General features: G+C 39.9%; 2 protein-coding genes across 3 annotated transcripts in view; both read right to left on the bottom strand.

Moving 5' to 3' along the window:
• LOC308700561 (CD276 antigen homolog) overlaps positions 1-12,778 on the bottom strand; it is a 1,553,888-nt gene that overhangs the window by 1,437,092 nt on the left and 104,018 nt on the right. The gene's annotated exons all lie outside the window — the stretch shown is intronic.
• LOC308700492 (uncharacterized protein) overlaps positions 1-12,778 on the bottom strand; it is a 56,547-nt gene that overhangs the window by 2,188 nt on the left and 41,581 nt on the right. For both annotated transcript variants that reach the window (XM_081382125.1, XM_081382124.1), the window contains 6 exons: positions 12,619-12,753; positions 10,110-10,193; positions 9,744-9,842; positions 9,486-9,569; positions 664-759; positions 311-413 (listed from right to left, as the gene is read on the bottom strand). In XM_081382125.1, coding sequence (XP_081238251.1) covers positions 311-413; positions 664-759; positions 9,486-9,569; positions 9,744-9,842; positions 10,110-10,193; positions 12,619-12,753 — 601 coding nt within the window. The remainder of the gene's footprint in view (positions 1-310; positions 414-663; positions 760-9,485; positions 9,570-9,743; positions 9,843-10,109; positions 10,194-12,618; positions 12,754-12,778) is intronic.

The following is a 12,778-nucleotide window of genomic DNA, read 5'->3' as shown; positions in this document are numbered from 1 at the left end:
AAGATGATTCAGTTTAGTTTAGTTTAGAATGAGTCAATATGAGTCATAATCAATAATCTATAACTGTGAATCAAACTGAAGCTGTAGAGTCTCAGTTCAATCAAACACAATAAACACACGTGTGAGATTCATCAATCATCACGACACAAAACTCAGCATTTATTCCCTGAAAGTGACGCATCCTAAAGATAGATGATTGGTCACATATCTGCTCATATTTTTAAATGAAAATCCCTTAAAGAAATATGAGAGGCACCAAAACACCTGAAGTAAATGTATTAGTTTAATGGTCTTTAAGTTCAGGTTATACTCACAGGGTTCAAATACCAGTAAAACCATGAGAAATAAAGTGAAGAGGAATTCAGAGGAAAAGACGATGATCCTCATATCTCCAACGGCTCCTTCTCCATTAACTGAGGATGAGAATAAACCACAGTATTTCATTTACAGCATGAACAGCTGATTATAAGGCTTATTATTGCTCCAAATGAATATATGTGAATGAAAAGAGAATAATAACTTTGAGATGTGGATCATTTCTGCTTCACAGTGAGATATTATCACACATTCAGCACAGATTGAAATGCTGTATTAGTTTATAATGTGTGTGTTTTTAGCAGAAAGCTCAGATATAATGTAAGTGATGTTGAAGTGTTCACTCGCCTGTTTTCAGGATCAGTTCAGTCATCAGAGCAACAGCGTTCAGTACAACAACACCGACTGATCCAAACACATACACAGGAACAACACGGAGAAGATCTGGAAGATACAATAATAATACAGTTTCATATCATAATTAGAGAAAATAATAATAATACAGTTTCATATCTTCACCATTAGAGGTGTAAGGTTTAGAAGTGGAGTTCATATTTCATATTGGAAAGTTGTAATGCTTAGAATTTAATATGATTTATATTTGAGTTAATATACTAAAAGTATATTTACAATGTTTAGTCAGTTCATTATTTACACATTTATGTGTTTACATATTTAATACGGTAAGGATATTCTGCTGAATCTGCCTCTCTGATTCACTCACGTTTATCTCAGTCTAAGTCCTTGCTTCTGATTGGTTAGTGACGTCACGTGAAAGGCTGTTTAAGGAAGTGTTGTTGTTGTGACGGTGTTCAGTAAAAGTGCCGCTTGAGAAAGTCTTCTGTCTCCATTCTGCTGTTTACTATCATAAAGAGTGATCTACCACCACATACCGAACCCTCACGTTACATTTGGTGGCAGCGTGGTGTTATTTTGGTGGTTTTTGCACATTTGGTGAGTTTTATTCCTACGACCTGTGGATGCGGTCATTTTTTTTTTTGTGCTATCTGGATTTTACACTCTTTGAGAGCAGTGGATTACCTAAAAACTAGTGTGGAGATATTAAGGGACTTTTGCGGTATTTATTTATTTTTATTTTTTCTACTTTACGTACTTTTTGTGAGTTTTGGGACTGGACATTTTGTCACCATGTCGGCTGATGAAAGTGAAACTGGGCTGCAGTCTCCCCCCACACGACGACGGCGAGATGCTAACGTTACATCAACAGGTGCTGTTTCTCTAGCCACATGCGCTGTCTCCAGTGGCCTAAAAATTTATCTTCCACCTGCTTTTAAAGGAGATGGGACTGAATCATTCACAAGTTGGTCTCGACGTTTTGAAGTGGCAGTGCAGGCTATGAGTTCAACTGATACAGATCTGCATACGGTGATGGCTTCCGTCCTCCCTACTCGCCTAGCAGATGCTGCATTTCTGTATTGGGACAGCCTTCCTTCTTCGATCCAGAAGGACTATGATTCAGTAAAGGAGAAACTCAGGGACGTTTTTGGGCCAATATACTCCCTGCCATTTTTCCAGACACATGTGAATGCTCGACCTCGTCGACCAGGTGAAAGTTTGGATGTGTACAGTGCAGACATCACTCGTCTTGTATTAGAAGCCTTTCCCAACTATGACCACAATGCACTAGAGGGTGAAAAATTCCGTTGCTTTGTTGCTGGCTTGGACCCAAATCTTCAGTCAAAAGTCCATGAGATGGGTGCGGAGGATCTTGAGGACGCCTTGCGTATCGCCAGCCGCTGTGAGAGGGCACGTGCAGCGCTCCAACTGACAACTGTAGGGTCTACACACTCTCAATCTTCAGAGCAGGTAGCTATGGTTCGTCCTAAACCTACTGATGATAAGCTTCTGCATGCAGTTGAGCAGCTGACTCTTACTGTCAACAGCTTACAAAGTGAAGTACACCTATTAAGAGAGAAACACAGCTACCTGGCTCAGCGTCTGGACTCCCAAACTGAAAGGTTTTCCTCCGACGATGCTCGATACAGTGCACGCAGTGTCTCTCCACAACCCTATTATAACAGACAACACCGCAGAGACAATTACTCACCTGAGCAGTATCATGGTCATGATCCAGGGTCCTGCTATGACGGTTGTCCTCCTTCCAGAGACCGTCAATGGCATGACAATGACAGACGTGACCGGCATCGCTCTCCCTCACGCCCGTCCTATCAGTACTCCAGGTATGGTCGCCATGACAAGGATGTTAGGAACAGATACAGACGCAGCCCTAGTCCTGCTCCACAGGGAAACAGGGATGCCAGTCCACACGCTAGAGGTAGTGTTCGCTTCAAGTCTCCTGAACGATATCCGCACTCTGACTCCAACCGTCAGGGAAACTTCCATTAGCTGCTGTTGAGGGGCAAACATCAGCTACTGTCTCACTGCCCCAGAAGGATTCCCCCAAGTTAATGCCTGACAAGAATGACTCACACTCTGATGATTCTGTCTCTTCTACAATCTTGGCTATTGTTGAGGGCATTGAAGTGTGCACTTTAATTGACTCTGGTTCTACTGTTTCCATTGTGAGCGAAGATTTTCGTAACTCTCACCCAGCATTGAAAAAACGCCCCATGACACCCTCCTCTCTGCCAGCTCGCTCAGTCGATGGACAGTGCCTGGACATTTTAGGCAATTAACGATTGGTATCAGACTTGGACATCAGGTATGGCAACAGGACTTTGAAATTCTCAGAGGTGCTTGCCAGCCAGTCATTCTTGGGTTTGATTTTCTGCGGAAACACCATGCCCTCCTTGACATAAACAACAAAATGCTGCAACTTTGGGACATGAAAATTCCTCTCCTGCCCAAAGGACATGAAGTGGCCGCCTGCTGTAATGTGTCTGTGCTAGCGCCCACAAAGATTCCAGCTATGAGTGAAACCCTCATCACAGCCTGTGTGTCAGCAGCTACACCTGCTTCTCCCATGCCAACTGACTATTATGGTGTTCTCATGCCCAACCCATCGTGTGACATCATTGTGGCACATTCTCTCAGTGAGGTTCAGAATGGTACAACTGTGGTTCGAATCTTAAATCCCTCCAGAGATGACGTTGAGCTGCATTCAGGTCAACACCTGGGTGAGTTTCATTCGGTTTCATCTGTTGACGTCATATCAGGGGAAGGGACAGGGTGTGCAACCTCCCCCGTGCATGATATAGCTCCATCTGTCCAGATAAATGACAGCGACCTGTCACCTTCCCAAGTTCAGTCTCTGAAATCACTGCTTCAGAAATACTCAGCAGTATTCAGTAAACACTCAGAGGACAGAGGTCGCACTAGCATCATCAAGCATCAAATCCGCACTGGTGAGGCCACACCAATTAAACAGAGAGCCTACAGAGTGACACCAGAACAGAGAGCTGAAATACAGACTCAAGTTGACAACCTGTTAAAGGCAGATGTCATTGAAGAAAGCTACAATCCCTGGGCTGCGCCAGTTGTTTTGGTGCGCAAGAAAAATGGCACATGGCGTTTCTGCCTGGACTATAGAAAACTTAATACAGTGACAATCAAAGATTCCCACCCTCTTCCGAGAGTCGACGACGCACTGGATGCTTTGTCGGGCTCTGCCTGGTTCTCCACAATGGACCTACAACATGGCTATTAGCAAGTCGAGCTGCAGGAGGAAGACCGTGAAAAAACAGCATTCACAACAGGTAGTGGCCTTTATCACTTTAAAGTTATGCCAATGGGTCTCACCAACGCTCCAGCCACATGCCAGCGCTTGATGGAAATGGTACTTCGTGGCCCCCCATGGAAAACATGCCTAGTGTATTTGGATGATGTCCTCATCTACAGCCGCTCTTTCAGTGAGCATCTCCAGCACCTGGAAGAAATTCTCTCCAGATTCCGGTCAAGTGGCCTGAAGCTGAATCCCTCAAAATGCTGTTTTGCCAGGGATCAAGTACAGTTTCTGGGCCATGTTGTATCCAAAGACGGCATTAAGCCAGACCCACGGAATGTGAAAAGTGTCCAAGACTGGCCTACTCCACGGTCAGCTACAGAAGTAAGAGCATTTCTGGGACTTTGTTCATATTACCGCAAGTTCATCCGAAGCTTTGCACATCACAGTGTCCCTCTACATGCTCTCACAGAGAAGAATGCACCTATCCAATGGACTTCTCAATGTCAGGATGCATTCACTTACCTGAAACATGCACTCACAAACCCTCCAGTGGTTGCATTCCCTGACTTTACGGTGCCATTCTCCCTCTACACAGATGCTTCAGGCTCTGCAATTGGTGCTGTGCTTGCTCAGAGACAAGGGGATCAAGAAAAAGTGGTTGCTTATGCTAGTCATGTTCTCACAAAAGCAGAAAGAAAATGGTCAACATATGACAGAGAACTCTGGGCCATTGTCTGGGCCGTGCGACATTTTCGCCACTGCCTTTACAAACAGCCCTTTGTTATTGTAAATGACCACAAACCTCTCCTGGGTCTCAGAAAAATACCCATTGACAATGACAGAACTGGTCGTCGTGCACGCTGGGCCCTTGAACTTGATCCTTTTGAATGGACTGTAATTCACAAGGATGGCCACAGTCACCTCAATGCAGATGCAATGTCACGTCGCCCTGCTGACATCAGACCAACTGAGCAGAGCACCTTCTCCAGTGCTTTTGGAAATCCGCACTCTGACAAGAGACATTCTAGTCTGAGTCCTGTGAGTCTGTCTAGTCCGGTCAGTTTGTTACATCACAGCCTCTGCAGTACTGATACAAAGCCAGTTTGCTGTAACCTGACTGGACCACAACCTCCTCCGGCCTCCTCACAGTGTGTTCAACAGTCTGTCTCCTCCACATTTGTGCTTCAGTTCCCTGAAGAGGATTTTAAAAAGGAACAACAGCGAGACTCCGTACTGTCAGAGGTTATTAGCTGGACAGTTAAGGGACAGAAACCACCATACTGGCGCATGAAAAACGCACACTTGTTGAGAAGGCACTTTGGCACGAGTTCCACAGACTTACTTTTCATAATGGTGTACTCTGCCGTAAAGTTTTCAACCCATCCACAACATCAGTGCTCCATCAACTGATTGTCCCTCATGCTTTGAAAGACACTGTTCTGCAGATGCTGCATGGAAATCCTGTAACTGGTCATTCATCTGCTGATAAGGTCCTGAAACGTGCTCAACAGCTGTGCTACTGACCCTTTATGTCACGTGACATCAAGATGTGGTGCAAGCAATGTACTCCATGTGACGCCAGACGGAGTCCCACACCTCATCATAGAGCTCCAATGAAAACAATTGTTGCTACTGAGCCATTCCAAAAGGTTGCAGCTGACATACTTGAGCTCCCCATCACGAGTCGTGGCAACAGGTATGTGCTTGTTGTCCAAGATTATTTCTCCAAGTATGTCAACCTTTATGCCATTCCAGACCAGCGCGCCATAACAGTGGCGAAATGTCTGTTTGAAAACTTCATCTGTGAGCATGGCATCCCGGAAATGCTTCACACTGATCGGGGACGTCAGTTTGAATCTGACCTGGTGAAACATCTGTGTGACCTGCTGTGCGTGCAGAAAACACGAACCAGCCCATATCATCCTCAGTGTGACGGCATGATTGAGAGGTTCAACAGGACACTTATTGATCAGTTAGCCAAGACACTTCTTCAGCAGTCTGGGGAATGGGATGACTGCCTCAACCAAGTTGCTTTGGCTTACAATACCAACCCACACTCTACAACAGGATTCACACCCTTCTTCCTCACACATGGTCATGAAGCCAGGATGCCTGTCAACATGCTGTTACCTAACAACACACCATCTTTGTCTATTACGGGTTCTCCTGCTGACTATGTTGCACAATTGACACAGAAACTTCAGTCCGCTTTCAGTTCTGCTGCATGGAACAGAGATTATGCCCACAATCAGCAGAAACGACAGTATGACAAGAGTGTTAAGCACACTCCCTATGTTCCGGGAGACCTTGTCTGGTTAAATGACCCCACTACAGCAAAACAAAAACTTGCTCCTCACTAGAAAGGCCCCTTTGAAATATTAGAGTGCCTAGGATCTGATGTGGATTCTCCTGGAGTGACATACAGGATTCACTATCTCCTGGATCAGTCTGATAAGTCCCAGATTGTCCACTACAACCGTCTCAGACCCTACCATGCTCCTGTGCCAGATTGTGGACATGAGACACCTACATGTGACTTTTTGCAATCTCAACTCCCTCATTTGACTGCATTATCGGGTGCTTTGCCCTTTAAGCCTTCAAAGTTTGCAGCCACGAGGAGCTACACCTTATCTGGCCAGGGCAATACTCCCTCATTAGTCCCTCCCACTGGCCATCCACAACCCCGACCACAGCCCCAATCCCGCTCTCCCCTGACTCAGTCTTGCTCAGCCCCCTCCTTTGGCCCAGTAGATCAGTTTGACACTGTCCCCTCTTCCACTCCTCAGGCTTCTGGTTCTTTGCTACGCCCTAGGAAACGTTCAGTTAGACCTCCAAGATTCCTTAAGGATTATGTTCTGAACTGATACAGTTGCTTTATTGCTGTGGTTATTGTTACTTGTTTATTTGATGGGAAACGGGGACGTTTCTTTTGTGGGAGGGGGAGGAAATGTAAGGTTTAGAAGTGGAGTTCATATTTCATATTGGAAAGTTGTAATGCTTAGAATTTAATATGATTTATATTTGAGTTAATATACTAGAAGTATATTTACAATGTTTAGTCAGTTCATTATTTACACATTTATGTGTTTACATATTTAATACGGTAAGGATATTCTGCTGAATCTGCCTCTCTGATTCACTCACGTTTATCTCAGTCTAAGTCCTTGCTTCTGATTGGTTAGTGACGTCACGTGAAAGGCTGTTTAAGGAAGTGTTGTTGTTGTGACGGTGTTCAGTAAAAGTGCCGCTTGAGAAAGTCTTCTGTCTCCATTCTGCTGTTTACTATCATAAAGAGTGATTTACCACCACATACCGAACCCTCACGTTACAGAGGTAATAATATAGTTTATATCATCACTTTGCCATCATCATCTTTGGGGGCAAAAGGTTGAGAGCCACGTTATCTTCAGGAAATACTCTGCAACTAAACTATAGAAAGTTAGAGAACCTTTAAAGAATTATACAGGGCTTTATTAATACCTCAAACACCCCAAAGAACCACTGAAGAACTACATTTTTTTTTTTAATAAGAAATAATAAATTATTAAAAAAATATTTTATAGAATAAGGATTTCCATCATTCATTGATAGAAGTTGAATAAACATGACAGTAACACACATTTGTTCTTGATTGAGGAAACATGATTTAACATTATTCACCATGTTGCTAGCATGATTTAGCATGAATTACCATGTTACTAGCATTATTTAGGAAGCTGTTAACATGAATTACCATGTTACTAGCATGATTTAGGAAGCTATTAACATGAATTACCATTTTGTTAACATGTTTTAACATGTTGTTAACGTGAATTACCATGTTGCTAGCATGATTTTGCATTAATTACCATGTAGCTAACATGATTTAGCATGTTGTTAGCATGAATTATAATTGTGCTAACATGTTTTAGCATGTTGCTAGCATAAATTAGCAAGATGCTATCATGTTTTATCATGTTTTATCATGTTGCTAGCATGATTTAACATGAATTACCATGTTGCTAGCATGATTTAAGATGCTGTTAACATGAATTAAAATTTTGCTAACATGTTGTTAGCATTAATTACAATGTTGTTAGCATGATTTAGCATTGAATTACCATGTAGCTAACATGATTTGGCATTCTGTTAGCATGAATTAACAATGTGTTAGCATGAATTAACATGATGCTATCATGTTTCATCATGTTGCTAGCATGAATTAGCATGATTTTATCATGTTGCTAACATGATTTAACATGAATTACCATGTTGCTAACATGATTTAGGATGCTGTTAACATGAATTAACATTTTGTTAACATGTTTTAACATGTTGTTAGCATGAATTACAATGTTGTTAGCATTTAGCATGAATTATCATGTAGCTAACATGATTTGGCATTCTGTTAGCATGAATTAACATTGTGTTAACATTAATTAGCATGATGCTATCATGATTTGGCATTCTGTTAGCATGAATTAACATTGTGTTAACATGAATTAGCATGATGCTATCATGTTTTATCATGTTGCTAGTATAGCTAATTAGCATGAATTGTCATGTTGCTAACATGATTTAAGATGCTGTTAACACAAATTAGCTTTTTGCTAATGTTTAAACATGTTGCTAGCATGCTTTAACATTAATTACCATGTAGCTAACATGACAGATACATAGTGATGAAGCTTAAATACTAAAGTTTTGACCCCCTCAATGAAAGCGTATCGGACTTTTATGATTTTAATGAAAACTGTAAGTCGGATCCGTTATAAAAGATAATAGCGAGTCAGAACAGCTGAAGGTCTGAGAGAGTTTGCTGTTTGTAGCTTTAAAGCTCTAGGAGGAGATGCTGTCTAAACTCAGGCTCAGAAGAAGAAGAAGTTTAAATAGTAGATCAGTAAGTGAAGTAAGTTTGATCAAGCAAACTTAAATATCAGCTGGAGATCATAAACACACACGAGGAACAGGATTTCATGAAGATCATTATTACAACGACAGAACTAAAGCTGTGCTGAGATGGTAAACGCTGAATAACTCTGTAAAACATCTGAGGTTTACTGTAAAAATACGTCTGCAGCGTTTCAGGATTTACAGATTTAACTTAAACTTACAGTAAAAAGCTGTATTTCATTAACTGGTGTAATGTTATGAAGTACTAAAATACCATAAAAGCACAGGTGATGGTGAGAAAGGTCAAAGTTCCTGATGAGATTAGTACTAATAAAGAAGCTGTACTGTGTCATTCCCACACACACACACACACACACACACACACACACTAAACATCATCGTAGACACACACACAACACTGAAATAATGCAGTGAACATTAACAACGTAAGATGCAACATAAAGCCCTAATGTACAGAACGTATAAGAAAATAAACAGTTTCTCACTGTATATAGTACGTTAGTCTTTTAGCGTTAAAATGACGATAGTTTAATTAGCTTTCACAATGTACAGACTCAATCTCTCCAGAAGAGGAGAACAGAAGAGAGTGAGGAGACAAGAGCAGAGATTATGATTAATATTAATACTGTACCATATTGTGTAAATGAGCGTGTGAAGTCTATCACTGTCCAGAGTGACTGAAGAAACACGATCACACAGGCCCATCCGACACGATCTGAACATCAACACACACATCAGATCATCACTGACAGTGTTCATCAACACACACACACATCAGATCATCACTGACAGTGTTCATCAACACACACACATTTAACTTTAGCACACTTCAGCATAAAGCTGAGATATAGCAGAGATGTCTCAGACATATAAGTTATTATAATCATACCCTTCTCATTCTCCAGAGCTGTGATGTAGAAATAGATCAGTACAGCATTGACCAATAACATGATCATTATCCACACTGATCTCATGACCGAAGGTGAACCTGAAAAACATGTTTAATATTAGTGTAAAACTGCATATCTGTGTTTGACACTCACTGAGTAAAACATCAAGACCATACATTAAACATTATAGAATATTTAATAAATGTTCAAAACGACTGAACACAGATTATTCTCATTAAACCCTCAAAATCTGTAAAGATCAGACATTCATAATGACACAAGCATTTATAAATTATATATTGATCAGATTATGATGTTATGTGTGTTTATATGAGGGATCAGATCATAATTCATCAAACACTTACAGCCCATTTGTCGACCACATGTTTTGTTCCAGTTGAATCTGGTCACTGTTGTAAACACTGGTAACACTGCAACAATGAGGAATCCTAGAAACAGAAGAGATTATATATTAATGCAGAGATTATATATTAATGCAGAGATTATATTAATACAGATCCTGAGATTCACTGACAGACATATTCACATATTATTTTATATACACTACTGGTCAAAAGTTTTAGATCGGTAAGATTTTTAATGTTTTTAAAAGAAGTATCTTCTGCTCACCAAGGCTGCATTTATTTGATTAAAAAACAATAAAAAACTGTAATATTGTGAAATATTATTCCACTGTAAAACAGCTGTTGTGAATGTGAATATACAGTAAAGTGTAATTTATTCCTGTGATCAAAGCTGAATGTTCAGCATCATTACTCCAGTCTTCAGTGTCACATGATCCTTCAGAAATAACTCTAATATGATGATTTGATGATCAAGAAACACTTATTATTTTCAAAGTTGAAAACAGTTTTTTACATTTTTTTTTTTTCAAAATTCTTTGATGAATAGAAAGTTCAAAAGAACAGCATTTATTTAAAATAGAATATTTTCTAACATTATAAATGTCTTTACTGTAACTTTTGATCAGTTTAACTCATCCTTGATGAATAAAACTATTGATTTATTTTATTTCTTTCCCCTAAAAATAAAATAAAAATTCTTACTGACCCCAAACCTTTGAACGGTAGTGTTTAATGTTACAAAAGCTTTCCATTTCAGATAAATGCTGTTCTTTTGAACTTTCTATTCATCATAGCATCATGAAATAAAAATTGTAAAAAACTGTTTTCAACTGATAATAATCATAAATGTTTCTTGATCATCAAATCCTCATATTAGAGTGATTTCTGAAGGATCATGAGACACTGAAGACTGGAGTAATGATGCTGAAAATTCAGCTTTGATCACAGGAATAAATTACACTTTACTGTATATTCACATAGAAAACAGATGATTTACACTGGAATAATATTTCACAATATTACTGTTTTTTTATCAAATAAATGCAGCAGAAGAGACTCTTTCAGAAACATAAAAAATCTTATGATCCAAAACTTTTGACTGGTAGTGAATGTGTTATTTCTGTCACACACTGTACAATCTGCAAACTCAACTAAGACAACAATAACTTTAAGTTATGAGTGTGTGTGTTACAGTGTTGGAATGTCTGGCAGTGACTTCTTCATATCAAGAGCGAAACTCCTGAGACTCGCCACTGCCCCCAGTGTGTGTGTGTGTGTGTGTGTGTTCAACATGGAGGAAGAGTGTGCCCTTGTTTATATTACATTGTGGGGACCAAATGTCCCCATAAGAATAGTAAAACCTGAGATCACCTACATTGTGGGGACCAGCCAGCGGTCCCCACTGTTCAAAAGGCTTATAAATCACACAGGATGAGTTATTTTGAGAAAGTAAAAATGCAGAATGTTTCCTGTGATGGGTAGGTTTAGGGGCAGGGGCAGTGTAAGGGGATAGAATATACAGTTTGTACGGTATAAAAACCATTACGTCTATGAAGAGTCCCCACAAAGATAGTGAACCAGACGTGTGTGTGTGTGTGTGTGTGTGTGTGTGTGTGTGTGTGTGTGTGTGTGTGTGTGTGTGTGTGTGTGTGTGTGTGTGTGTGTGTGTGTGTGTCCAACATGGAGGAAGTGTGTGTGTGTGGACATGTTTTTCTACACCGGTGGGGACTTAAACCTGAATGCACACAGACTCATGGGGACTCGTGTCACCGTGGGGACCTAAATCGAGGTCCCCATGGGTACAAAAGCTTATAAATCATACAGAATTAGTTTTTTTGAAAATGTAAAAATGCAGAATGTTTCCTGTGATGGGTAGGTTTAGGGATAGGGGCAGTGTAAGGGGATAGAATATACAGTTTGTACAGTATAAAAACCATTACGTCTATGGAGAGTCCCCACAAAGATAGTGCACCAGACATGTGTGTGTGTGTGTGTGTGTGTGTGTGTGTGTGTGTGTGTGTCACAACATGACAGAAGTTATTAATGCTCTTTCGTATTATTTTACAATTACGTTTAATTTCCTCTTATCTGTAAATGAATAATATCTGTATTCTTTAATGAAATCTAAATCATTGTCCAGTTCACAGAGTGAGTTTTAACATTAATAGAGAACATGAACATCGTGTGAATTTTGCACATTACTTTATTGTAGAAATTAAATGAACTTGTTTGAAATAAATGCAGCATTTTAAAGATACTTTAATATTTGAAAGTTATGTTATGAAAAACACTTTTAGTTTTCTTCTTTCATCGTCAAATAAACTGTAATTAATAATCAGATCAATATATTGTAATAGTGAGTGTGAATGAAGCATTAATATCTCAGATGCGTCTGGAATATTTCCACAGATTTCTCTTGATTTGATTTTAATACTGTTGAACAATGAATAATGTTTTCTTGCACTGTTCCTCATAAATGAATATGAATAGTTGATAAATGTAAACTGACCTCCTCTAGCAGATCCGAAGCTGAAGAATATGAGGATAAACTGCAGTGAAGGAAGAATATAAAAGATTATACCAGCCAGAACCCTGAATATAGCCGTGATCTGTTCACTGATCTCCACAGTTAATCTAATCAACACTGTAGAAGAAAAACAACAATTAAT

The sequence above is a fragment of the Scardinius erythrophthalmus genome, assembly GCF_964197995.2.
Source record: "Scardinius erythrophthalmus genome assembly, chromosome: 1".
Lineage (NCBI taxonomy): Eukaryota > Metazoa > Chordata > Actinopteri > Cypriniformes > Leuciscidae > Scardinius > Scardinius erythrophthalmus.
Note: the sequence above shows the minus strand (reverse complement) of the source record. Positions and strands in the feature narration are given on the sequence as shown.